The sequence below is a fragment of the Hyperoodon ampullatus genome (assembly GCF_949752795.1).
Source record: "Hyperoodon ampullatus genome assembly, chromosome: 3".
Classification (NCBI taxonomy): Eukaryota; Metazoa; Chordata; class Mammalia; order Artiodactyla; family Ziphiidae; genus Hyperoodon; species Hyperoodon ampullatus.
Genome location: NC_136916.1, coordinates 120,097,559 through 120,110,072, shown reverse-complemented (window position 1 = coordinate 120,110,072; position 12,514 = coordinate 120,097,559). Strand labels below are relative to the sequence as shown.

The following is a 12,514-nucleotide window of genomic DNA, read 5'->3' as shown; positions in this document are numbered from 1 at the left end:
TCTAATTTTTTTCCTAATGAAAAACCTGTGAAATTATGCTAACAAACTTCTTTGCCTCAATTTGGTATAGTGAATATAACTGTTTTCTTTTTTTCTTGATGACTAAGAGTCATTTTAATTAAAAATAAGCTAGTGGAAACCTGCTGTATAGCGCAGGGAGCTCAGCTCGATGCTCTGTGGTGACCTAGATGGGTGGGATGGCGGCAGCGTGGGCGGGAGATCTAAGAGGGAGGGGATATATGTATACATATAGCTGATTCACTTTGTTGTACAGCAGAAACTAACACAACATTGTAAAGCCACTATATCCCAATTAAAATAGATAAAATAGAAGAAAAAAAAACAAATAAACATCTTTTTAAAAACCATTTTGTAGCTAATGGGCATCATATGGCCAGATTGGTGCTGGTACCACATTTGCTTCTGACAGCTTTAATACAAGCTTTCATTCTCCTTGGTCAGAATCACTTAAGATATCGGTATCAACACATGATATATGCTGCTTCCATTCTCAGACTCTTGTTTGGGTCCATCTTGTGTCTGGCTTCATGGATCTGTTCCTTACCTTTTTGGCTCCTGACCTTTTCTACTGAATGACATCTTTGTATAACTTAAAATTACTATTTGATTTTTTTCATCTTTGACCTTTGGTTTACCCACTAACTACTCCCTTCAGCTGTGCTGCTAGCTACGATGGATAAACAATTCATCTCTCAGGAAATCATTTCTCAGGAAATTTCATTCCCAGGAAATCTCTCTTGTTTAAGACTCTTGGGGCTTTCCTTGCAAATTTTATCACAGCTAGGTTTTCTTCTTGCTATACCAGTGGGACCAGGCACTTCAGTTGTGCTGTTTTTAAGGAGGACCACTTTTGTCATTACCATTTTCTTATAGAGGTTATGCTTTGACCCTTAGGGCCCATTTATGTGGATGGCTTTATGCATAACTAATTGCTGAATTGAAGACATGACTAAACTTCTTGCAAGTGTTGTTATTTTCCTCAAGAAAATGGTATTACTGATGCTTTATCTGCCCAATCTTATTACTTCTAAATAACTCGAACCGTGGATCTTTGATATACCTCCTTTATGCTTCAATCTTTTTTCTCATTTGTATTAGTGTTTTGGTTGGGTTGTAAGTAAGGACTACTCATGATTCCAGTAATTTATGCTGGGGCATTTGATAAGTGTTCAAAAAAATTTTAAGAAGTAACCCAAAGATTAGGAATTTATGTATGTTTATATTATACAAAATTTATATTGTTATCTTTGGTAGAGTATAGATGATATTTATCAAAAAATAGGTTAACATGTGTTTAACCTCTGGATGCAGAGGATTTTAAACATGAAAGGTAAAATCAGGAGCCATTAAATAAAAATATTAAAAGATTTTATTGCATTAAAATGAGACAAAAGTCTGTGTGGTAAAAACACTATTAGCAGAATTTCATGCCAACATTTGTTATATGTATGACAGAATGTGAAAATTTTCATGTACAAGAGCTGTTACAAATCAGTAGTATTTGGGCAAAAGATGAGCAAAGGTGATGAGCAAGGAATTAGCAAAAGAAGGAATGCAAGTGACCAATAAACATATGAAAAAGTTACCAATCTTATTTATAATCAAATCAGATAATCCACAAAATCTTTTCAATGTGTTTGATATTCTAGATCTCAAGTGTATTTTATATTCTAGATCAGCACTGTCCAAGAGAACTTTCTACAGTGGTGGAAATGTTCTGTGTTCGGCACTGTCCGTTATGGAACTACTACTCACATGTGGCTCTTGAGCACTTGAAATATGGCTAGTGCAACTGAGGAACTGGATTTTAATACAATTTAATTAATTTAAATTGCATCATGGCTTTCATACTGGACAGTGAAGATTATTATCCAAATCTATAAGTTTCGTCAGTGAAGTGTTATTAGGGGGCTTTGAAGACAGAAACATTCTTATTCCCACATACCAAGATCTATTTTCTGAGGATTAGTGCTACTACTATAGCTTTTCTATCCTTTGGATAACTGTGGTTCTGAAATGATTTTTCCTGGAAGCCAAAAAATGTGATCAAACCAATTAGGCCTTTGTATGTGCTCTTTAAGGCACAGGTAACTACATAAATTATTTAGTTGAACATTTTAGGCTGTAAAAGTCCTGTACTACTTGCAGCAGTGAATCTTTTGTTATTTTTTGCTTATTATTTTTGCCCTTGATCATATTCAAGTACTGATAAATGTTGCCAGGAAGTAGACCAGTTACATAAGTACTATAAAAACTTTTCAGGTCAGAGACTTTGCTCAAGAACGAGAGGAAGCTAACATTTATTGAGTGCTTAGTGTCAGTCATTGTGCTAAGCACTTTCTCATGTGGATTATCTCAGTTATTTAGGTGCCTTTTGTCACATTATCATAGAGGGTTTACTCCTCTGTTGCTAGAGTATGTGTCTCCTTGATTTCCTTCCCCTTTCTGCCTTTGCATTTCTTCTTTACCGGTTTACCTGTTGATCTTGATTTTCTTCAACAGTTCTTTCTTTTTGGTCTTGTTTCTAGTGTACCTAATTTTATACCATCAGTTTGCCTTTGGAGCCACTATGGTATTTTGACAGTGCATCTTTCTGTCAGTAGACTATTGTCTTTTTTAAGTAGAGTCTTAGGGGGTGCCTGTTGAGCTCTTCTGGCCATCAGCCAAGAGCTCTTTATTTGCTATCAGAGACACTTAGTTTAAAAAAATTCAAACATTTTAAGATGAGTTGTTTTGCATTGGAGCAATGTATTATTTGTTTCCAAAATTCAAGTTTATGTCTTTGGTTGTAATCATTCTCTTCGTAAGTCTATAAGTAATATTCCAGTTTTATCCTATATCAAGTATATTACCTCCTAAAGAGTAATAACTTTAAAAATAGAGTATGCAGCTGATGGGACATATTTGCTCTGTTTAATTTGTGTCCCAAGCAATTTTGTGTGTTATCATACAGAACAGATTTGGAAATTCTTTTTTTAAACAGAATTGTTTATGATTGTTCATAGTTGCTGAATTAAAAATGACAAACATTCAAAAAAATAGAGTATGCATAGACAAAGTTTTATCTCTGTGCCAGGGAATATATTACTAACATGTTTTATTTTATTCAGTGTCAGAAATTTGGAGAGTATCACAAAGATGATCCAAGTTCCTTCAGATTTTCAGAAACTTTCTCCCTTTATCCACAGGTAAGTAGATAAAAGGTCCGTGTTCTTAGTGTTGACAGTAGCATTGGGTTTCACTTTTCCTGTTGTCTTTTATTACTCATTTTATAGGGTCATTCTTTTGGTTAGGTTTTAAGTTTTGAGATAGTTAAGAAATTAGTATTATGCTTGAATAGCTAGTGAAAAGTCTGTAGTATTTTTATGATGGCCTTGCAGATAGCATTTATTTGTGTTGAGTAGAAATTTACACTGGAACCCTACTGTGGAGTAGAATTAGGTATGAAGCAGATTAGCTTTCCATCTGATATAAGGAATCTAACTAATTACAGTAGTACCAAAAGGAAGTAATTTTACAAATCAGCTAGTCTTATAGCATGGTCTCATTTCCTGAGAACAACTTTATGGGGACATCCCAGATAAATAGAAAAGAAGCTAATTTGATTTATCTTACAGAACCTTTTCCACTTGGGTAGTGGAGTCTATCTGTTGTTTTGATAAATATTTTTAAAAGTCTAGGTTGTTTATATGATGAGTAATAGAGATAATATTTATTCAACTGAGTATATAGTATGTGCAAGGAATTTAGGAGAATAAAGATGGCTGACATGGATCCCACTTTCAAGGAGCTTTCATTCTGAAGGGTGAGATATGAAATATACATAAACAACACAGAAAAGAAAGTGAGAAATACTATGAGAGATATATAATATTTAAAGGAAACTTTAAAGAATCCTTCCAAATGGATGATTTGATACATCTTTATAGAAGAGGTAGTGTTTTGTTTTAGCTCAGTCTGGAAGGATGATTAATATTGAGATGTGGAAATTCAAATTTTGGCTCATAAAAAATTTGTTTAAAGCTTCAACTTTATTAAGTTGAAGTATAAGAGCTATACTTATTTTTTGAAAATCTTTTAGTGATCTGTAACCTAGAAGCTCCATGTTTATAGGGGGAGACTTTCCTAAATCTCTGGTTGAGGTTTTGGGGAGCTAGGAACAGGCAGGGTCTATTTGTCTTAAGGGAGGCAACCCTTTGTGTTTTGGGAATTCTCAGGCCTCATCTTCATAGAGAAACTAATAGGAAAGGGAATTGAGGGCATTAGTCTAAGTATTTGACTAAATTCTCCACACTTTCCTTACTTTCTCTTCTCTCCCTCTCCAAGCCTTCTCTTTGGGCTTTTGGATCTTCCAAGAGATCTGGGCATCCCATCTTTTCCTCTCATTGAAAGTAGAGAGCTAGAGGACCCAGAAGTGCTTTTTTCTTTGGGTTTTCAAAGCCTTATGATCTTCTAAAAGGTGACATAAACTAAATCTAAGGGAGGTCTTCATTTATAAAATATTTACCCCCAGATTTACCAATTATACATTTTTGTAAGTAAACAAGAATGATTGAAGTGGTAGGGGATGAGAGAGCCTCTCAATGAATTATGGATCACCGAAAAAAGGAACAGGAGGGCTTCCCTGGTGGCGCAGTGGTTGAGAGTCTGCCTGCCTATGCAGGGGACACGGGTTTGTGCCCCGGTCCGGGAGGATCCCGCATGCCACGGAGCGGCTGGGCCCGTGAGCCATGGCCGCTGGGCCTGCGCATCTGGAGCCTGTGCTCCGCAATGGGAGAGGCCACAACAGTGAGAGGCCCCTGTACCGCAAAAAAAAAAAAAAAAAAAGTACAGGAATAAGAATTTCAATGAGTGACATGTGTTGGGAGAGAGCTGTGGAATGAGTCCCAGGCAGGGCAGCATGTAGGCACTTGAGACCTGAGGGCTGAAGGAAGTTGAGAGAAGTAACTAAAAGACAAATGGGAGTATTTTGGAGCTGATCCTATTGATTATATCAAAGACCCCTGGTGTCAAAGGACAGTGTAGCTGTCCTTCATTCAGGCCTAATTCACCCCCTTTTTGATCTCTTTCACATGAGGATACGTAGAAGGGGAGAAAATGAAAGGAGAAAGAAATTATGAAACAAAGTCCAGAGAATGTTTCTTAAGGATAAAGGAGACCTTAAACATTAAGAAATAAGTGGGGGGCCTCCCTGGTGGCGCAGTGGTTGAGAGTCCACCTGCCGATTCAGGGGACGCGGGTTCGTGCCCCGGTCCGGGAAGATCCCATATGCCGCGGAGCGGCTAGGCCCGTGAGCCATGGCCGCTGAGCCTGCGCGTCCGGAGCCTGTGCTCCGCAACGGGAGAGGCCACAACAGTGAGAGGCCCGCGTACCACCAAAAAAAAAAAAAAAAAAAGAAATAAGTGGATATATATAAGTCCTTTTTTTTTTAAACCAGTGCAGTTTTGGGAATCTATCTGTTAATCTATTTTTATGTTCTCTTAGAGTCTTTTGGTGGTGGTAATGAATAGAAATAAAAAAGCTCAGAGATGTGGACAGAGAGATGAAGAATAAAAACAAAGGTTGCTGCTAATGCATCACCTAGCATCAGTCTCTAATAACTTAGATCTGAGCAAGGGGTTTTTGTCCCTATTCTTATTTTCCTTTTGAGTCACCTTTTTTGCTTTAATTTTTAAGTTGTTGTTGAATTATATTTTTAAGTAACTGATAAATATCATGAGTAAGATTCCTTCTGAGAAATACAATTTAGAATGTTCTTATTGTAAGGTGCTGTTTTATTGTGTTAATGGTTGTAATCAAATGCTTTTGTAGTTGTAAACTTCTGTTGTAATATTAAAATCAGTAAAAGCTATCTCACATGTTTTATCTTGTAGTTTATGTTTCATTTAAGAAGATCTCCTTTCTTGCAAGTTTTTAACAATAGTCCTGATGAGAGTTCATATTATCGTCACCATTTTATGCGTCAAGATTTGACCCAGTCTCTAATCATGATTCAGCCTATTCTGTATGCATATTCTTTTAGTGGACCACCAGAGGTAAGAGGGGCAGAAAAAGAAATTGGTTTTGTTACTGTGATGTGTGCTATTAAAAAAAAAAACAACTAGGTTTTTCTTGAAATATAGTTATTAAATATAAGAATTTAATTCAAGTGTAGTTATCTTAAGTTATTCATATATTCACTTAAAAATATTTATGAGTGCTTACTATATGCTATATACAATGCTAGCCTGTATTAGGAAATCATTAAAAAATAAAACAACAATGAGGTAGAAGAGACTTTTTAAAGATCATTTTGTCTAGTCATTTAGTTGATTAAATCCTATAGGGCTCATGATTATTCTTATGTCTTTAACAATGTCTAGAGGTAGTGATGATTCTAGAAACTGTATTCCAGAGTTTACTGTCTGACAATTAGGGCATTCTGTCTAAATAGAACTTCTTGTTTTAATACGGTCTCATTCTCCTATAGTCTTTTTGGAACATAAGATACAGTTGATTATAAAGATATACTTAAAAAGAGATAAAATCATCCATTTTGCCTTCTTAGCAAACTGTCACACTTATTTTAACCTATTATTAAAGAGTTTTTCCGTTCTAAGGTTCAGATGATCTATTTCACTACTTAAAAGTATGTAGTGACTATATTTGAAAATAATACTTTAGGAAGGGTTATCATAAAGAGAATATTTATAATATCTACTGATTAATGATCTCTAATGAGGCCTTTATTCACTGTTTTGTAAAAAATAGTGGGTAGAATGTTGTATTTTAAAATTTTTTATTTATTTATTTTTTATTTATTTGTTTTTGGCTGCGTTGGGTCTTTGTTGCTGCACCCAGGCTTTCTCTAGTTGTGGCGAGCGGGGGCTACTCTTCGTTGTGGTGTGCGGGCTTCTCATTGCTGTGGCTTCTCTTGTTGCAGAGCACGGGCTCTAGGCACCTGGGCTTCAATAGTTGTGGCACTCAGACTTAGTAGTTGTGGCTCAAGGGCTCTAGAGCACAGGCTCAGTAGTTGTGGCACATGGGCTTAGTTGTTCCCGTGGCATGTGGGATCTTCCCAGACCAGGGCTTGAGCCTGTGTCCCCTGCATTGGCAGGTGGATTCTTAACCACTGTGCCACCAGGGAAGTCCCCTAAAATGTTGTATTTTGTTACTATAATTTTTTAAGTAATTTGTCATAGTTCTTACTTTTCTAGAAAATGCATTTTTAATATGTTGGTCTATATTTGGTCTTGTAGTTCTTTGAATCAGGAAAAAAGTTTTAGAAGTAACTTTTTTTCTTATTATCATAGTAATGTATGTAAGTTGTAGACATTCGGGAAATATAGAAAACTGTTTAGAAGAAAATTGGAATCCCACTGCCTACTCCTATCAAATTTCAAACTCTCTGTTTAATCCATGAATCCCATTAGCTTCCTTTGTTAAGACTTTGCTTTTGAAGTTATCCTCCTTCTCTTCTGCATCATCCCTTTCTCTCATCAGGATCATTCTCATTAACATAGAAACCTTAATAGTGCTCATTTTAAACAAAAAGCCCCTGGACTTCACATTTTCTCTAATTACCACCACATTTCTCTGGTCCCCATCACAGCTAAATGCAGAAAGTTACTTGTCTATATGTTCCTAAGTCACATTCTCTTCTCAACCTATATTAGTCAAAGTCTTGTCCCTAATTTTTTTATTTTTTATTTTTTTTATTTGGCCGCACCGTGCAGCTTGCGGGATCTCAGTTTCCTGACCAGGGATTGAACCCAGGCCACAGCAGTGAAAGTTCAGGATGCTAACCACTAGGCCACCAGGGAACTCCTCTTGTCCCCAAATTATACTGAAACAACTCTTATCAAGGTCACCAAAGCCTTCATCTTGCCGGAACTCTCAACAATATTTACCTTGAGGATTCTCCTTGAAAACCTTTTACTCTAGGCTTCTCTGACACCTACAACACCTACTGGTTTTCCTCCTCCTCACTGCCTGTTCCTTCTCAGTCTCTCCCTGCTGGCTTCCCCCTTTCCGACCTCTAAGTGTTGGCCTGCTCTGAGCTCAATCTCTGACTTCTTCTCTAGCTTTCCTTTCTCTAAGTGGTGCAGTCTCACCATATAGCTTTAATTACCATCTTTATGCATGTGATACCCAAGTTCAGGCCACTTCCTTCTATTTCATATTCAGTACTATTTTTCCATCTCCAAATTTGTTCTTTCCCAAGCCTTTCCCCTCTCACTCAGTGGTGCCACCATCAGTTAAGACTCTTTCCTCTTGACTGGACTCTATTTTTCAATTGTTACTTCAGTTTAGAGATTCCTCAGAAAGTTAAATTGAAATATACTTTGAGAATTCATAATACCAAGATGTTTTATGTAATAAGGTAATAAATTAAAAAATTTAAAATATCCTAGAAAGATCGATTTTATGTTTTTAATTATTTTTTCCTGCTTCCTCTTTCATTGTTTTCTTCGTGTCAGCCGGTTCTTCTTGATAGCAGCAGCATTCTTGCAGATCGTATTCTCCTCATGGACACATTTTTCCAGATTTTGATTTATCATGGTGAGGTAAGAGTCCATAGCATTTAAAGCTAAGCACGTAGGTTCAGTAAAGTCTTTTTATTCATAGAAGCTTTCCCCCCTTTACTATATGACTAGTGTTTCCTCTATGATAAGCTTTATTTCCACTTTTATAAGATGTGTGTAAAATGTGATTCTTCCTTCTACAAGTTTTTAGACTTAATTTGCAATTGACCCATCTGTGGTTATTTTGTCTGTTTGTCCACACATAATTGGAGAAATGGATTTTATACAAAGCATAGTTGTGAAAGTAAGAGTGTTAGTTAGCATATCATACTTTTGGGTTTTACCTGAAGACATTGAGAGGGGAAAAGTCAGCCTTTGTCAGTAGGAAGGCTTTCCTTTTCATTATTTCATGTAACCATTTAAAAAGTATTCCACATGAAGTATTTAAAAAAATATTTCACTTGATCTTAAAAACTCATTTAAAGCACAAATTAATTAAAATTTATAACTTCACTTAATTGGAATGGTAAATGAAAAGAGCAGAATATCTGAGTATCAGTTAAACTTTAATCTAGGTATTTAGCATAACTCTGTTCATTCCTGTATTTATTCATTCAGCCAGTATTTAAGTGCTTCCTCTGTATAAGAAAGCACTGAAATCTAGATTCTTTGAGAAATACAGATCTCTTTTTCTCACAAACCTACACTCAAGCTTATAGTCTAGTATTCTAGTAACTTCAGCAGATATATTTTTCCAGTGTTTTAATTGTAAATGATTTTAGATTTGTACTGTAATGGTGAAGACCTTATTCAAAATATTACTTTAAGTGATATTATCCAGGACTTTTAAAGACCTATTGATTATTATTTTTAATTGATACCAGTTACTAGTGCTGTTTACCTTTTAAGAATAATGCCTATGATATGACAGAGCTAGGTTTTTTGCTTATATCTTTTGTCTTTTTGTACTTTTGTTTCTTCAAATAGCTCATTAATGTGCTTAAATGAGAAATCAGAAATGCAGATGACTGTTCCTCTGTTAAATATGGAGATATAAAGCAATATAGAGTATACATTGATTGATTCAGTTAACTTAGAAATCAAGCCAGGTTTAAATTTGTGGATGATTTAATTACATGTTTTTGGAGTCATTTTCCTTAATAAAAGAATTGATTCAATGTTCTTTTACAGGTATATTATTTTTATAATATTATTGCTATTATTATTAAAGTTTTTATGTTTATGTATTTTGGGAGAATGTAACTCCATTGGTACAGACTTCATAATAGTAGGTCATTAATTTTGAAGTCTCTAGGAAATATTCTGTAGTAAAAATCCCCCTTATTTATCATAAACTTAGGTAGATAGCTTTTAGCTAACATTAATATGATAAGTATAGTGTTTTACAATTTTTCTGGCTGAATTATTATTTCTTTCTACTTTTAAAGGAGAAAGAATATCCTAATTTTGCATCTGTTTACTCAAGAATACTGAAATTAGTATTTGTAACTTAAAAAAATTTGTAACTTAAAAAAATAAATAGGATAATGTTCTATAATTTTCTTATTTTCTGAAGATTGCTTCATTTGAAAAAAAATCTTCTCTTAAAGTTTTTGGTTAGTCAAGAAAAAAAGTCATAATTTTTTAACTGTTGTAAAATTAGACCATAGCTCAGTGGCGTAAGTCGGGATACCAGGACATGCCAGAATATGAAAATTTCCGCCACCTTCTGCAAGCCCCAGTGGATGATGCACAGGAGATCCTCCACTCCAGATTTCCAATGCCGAGATACATTGACACTGAACATGGGGGCAGTCAGGTAAGTACTGTTAATTTGTTTGTGTGTTTGTCTGTTGCTGGTTTTACGAGTTGATCCTACTTGCCTTCTGACGTTAATTTGAATAGACTGCTTCACCAGGCACATGAAAAAGGAAGGAGATGGGCAGATGGTTTCCAGGGGAAGGTATGCTTGCTTTTTGCTTTAGCTTTGAGAGCAGAGCAGTAAGATTATTGACTAGCTGTCTAAAGCTGGTGGTTTATCCCATCTTCTTCCTCCAGCCCAGCTCTAGTAAAGAGCCAGGATGGCATTATGGTGGTATGCAAGCTTTAGTTGAGCAAGAAGATAAGAACAACTTGGGAAATAATTTAGTGTACTTTTCTTAAATCTGTTTACTTACTGGTAAAGTCTATGAATATGAAGTTTGTGGTAACATAATGTTTTTCTGTTTTCCTCATTCTGTAATTTCAATTTTCTAGGAAATATAATAGGAAAGCATTATGGCATTGTAAAAAGGTGTGTAATTTTTAGAATTATGAGGATTAAATAAGATACATGTACATATACACATAGCCCTTTTGGGCCTTACAGAAGACTCAGTTAGGACGCCTTAACATACACTCTTAAAACACTTTTACTGCTCCCTTGTAATTCTTATTAGAGTTATATAAATTAATTATAGATTATTATAAGTTTGTTTCACTTGTTCCTTAAAAGCACAGATGTTGCTTTGTTTATTAATGTATCCCTAGTGCCTAGCACAGTATTACATACTAGGTAATAAATATCAGTAACTATTATTCAGAAATGATAGCAATTATTATTAGGGTTTTACTATAATAGAAGCTACCCTGTATTGAGAATTTGCAAAGCTGATAGTTAGCACTTTACATACCTTCTCTCATTTGATTCTCATAGCAGTCCTATTGTTACCTCCATTTTACAGATAATAAAACTGAGACTTAGGATACTTGTGACCAAGGAAACATAGTAAATGGAGGAACTGGGATTTGAATCCAGACGTTCTGACTCTTGAGCCAGTGCTCTTGTGTTTCTACTTTTAGAGTAGAAAAAGATTTTATATGGTACTAAATTTCAAAAGACAGGACTGTCCTTCTTCTTCCAACATGTAATAATAATTTATGACTGGTTCTCTCATTGATGTTTCACTGCATGTAGTGCTGTCTTCCTCTTTTATTCTGGTTATTATTTAATGATGATAAGGCATAGTGGATAGATGGGTAAAATGTTGGGTAAGTGCTCTCATGGAATAGCCTACAGTTTTAAAAAGTTTGAGAGTCATTGTTTAAAGTAAAAGAACATGTATAAGTTTTCATGGTTTTTATTTTTATCATTTTTGGGGACTTCCAACCTCTGATGACGTTTCAGACCAGGTATTTGGTAAATGTCACAGTAACCTTGTCATAATTGTTGCAGACATAATCTTTATATGCTGAGTTTTGGACTCAACAATTTGTATTTGTTACTATGAATGTTATTATGTATGTATGATTTGGTGAGAAGAGGTTACATTTGTTATTTATGTGTAACATATAGTGGCCTATATATTTCAAAATTTAGTTCATTTTTTTAAAGTTGCATTTTAATAAAGTTAATTTGACCAAAACATATTAAATAAAATTGAGTTTAGATGGTATAATACATTTGTTTAGCCTATATTGACCAGATCTATTTTTGATGGATAATGTTATTTCTTCTTTGCTTTTAAGGCACGTTTCCTGCTTTCGAAAGTCAACCCTTCACAGACTCATAATAATATGTATGCCTGGGGACAGGTAAGTGTAAATAGCAGATGTTGGAAATTATTTCTTTGTGTTATTATAGTTTGTTATTTTAGTGAAAGCTACATTTTTTCCTATGTATTTGGTAATTTCTGTTGGAAAAGTAATAAAAAATAGGAGTCAAAAATAGAATTAGCATTTGGTGGCACCCCAGAAAATAAAAAAGTGATTATATCAAATAGATAGAACCCCTTCATATTTCAAGCTTAACACTTTACCCTTGAGACAAAAAGCAATAAAATGTATAATATGAGATAGGAGGTGATGATTCAAGGTTAATGCTAGGCTATGCACCATAAAAGGCCACAGTAAGCTGGGAGTGGTCAGGGATTGTGGTTGAGCGGGAGAGGCTGGAAGCCTGGAAATCATTATTAATATATTTTAATTTGGTGGAAGTCCTACCTCTTGAT

At 34.9% G+C, this 12,514-nt stretch overlaps 1 protein-coding gene across 1 annotated transcript in view; it reads left to right on the top strand.

Annotated features, from left to right (window-relative positions):
* SEC23A (SEC23 homolog A, COPII coat complex component) overlaps positions 1–12,514 on the top strand; it is a gene marked incomplete at its 5' end in the record, with an annotated part of 55,802 nt that overhangs the window by 35,070 nt on the left and 8,218 nt on the right. The window contains 5 exons of the mRNA XM_079700476.1: positions 3,132–3,209; positions 5,895–6,056; positions 8,481–8,567; positions 10,189–10,344; positions 12,033–12,098. Coding sequence (XP_079556602.1) covers positions 3,132–3,209; positions 5,895–6,056; positions 8,481–8,567; positions 10,189–10,344; positions 12,033–12,098 — 549 coding nt within the window. The remainder of the gene's footprint in view (positions 1–3,131; positions 3,210–5,894; positions 6,057–8,480; positions 8,568–10,188; positions 10,345–12,032; positions 12,099–12,514) is intronic.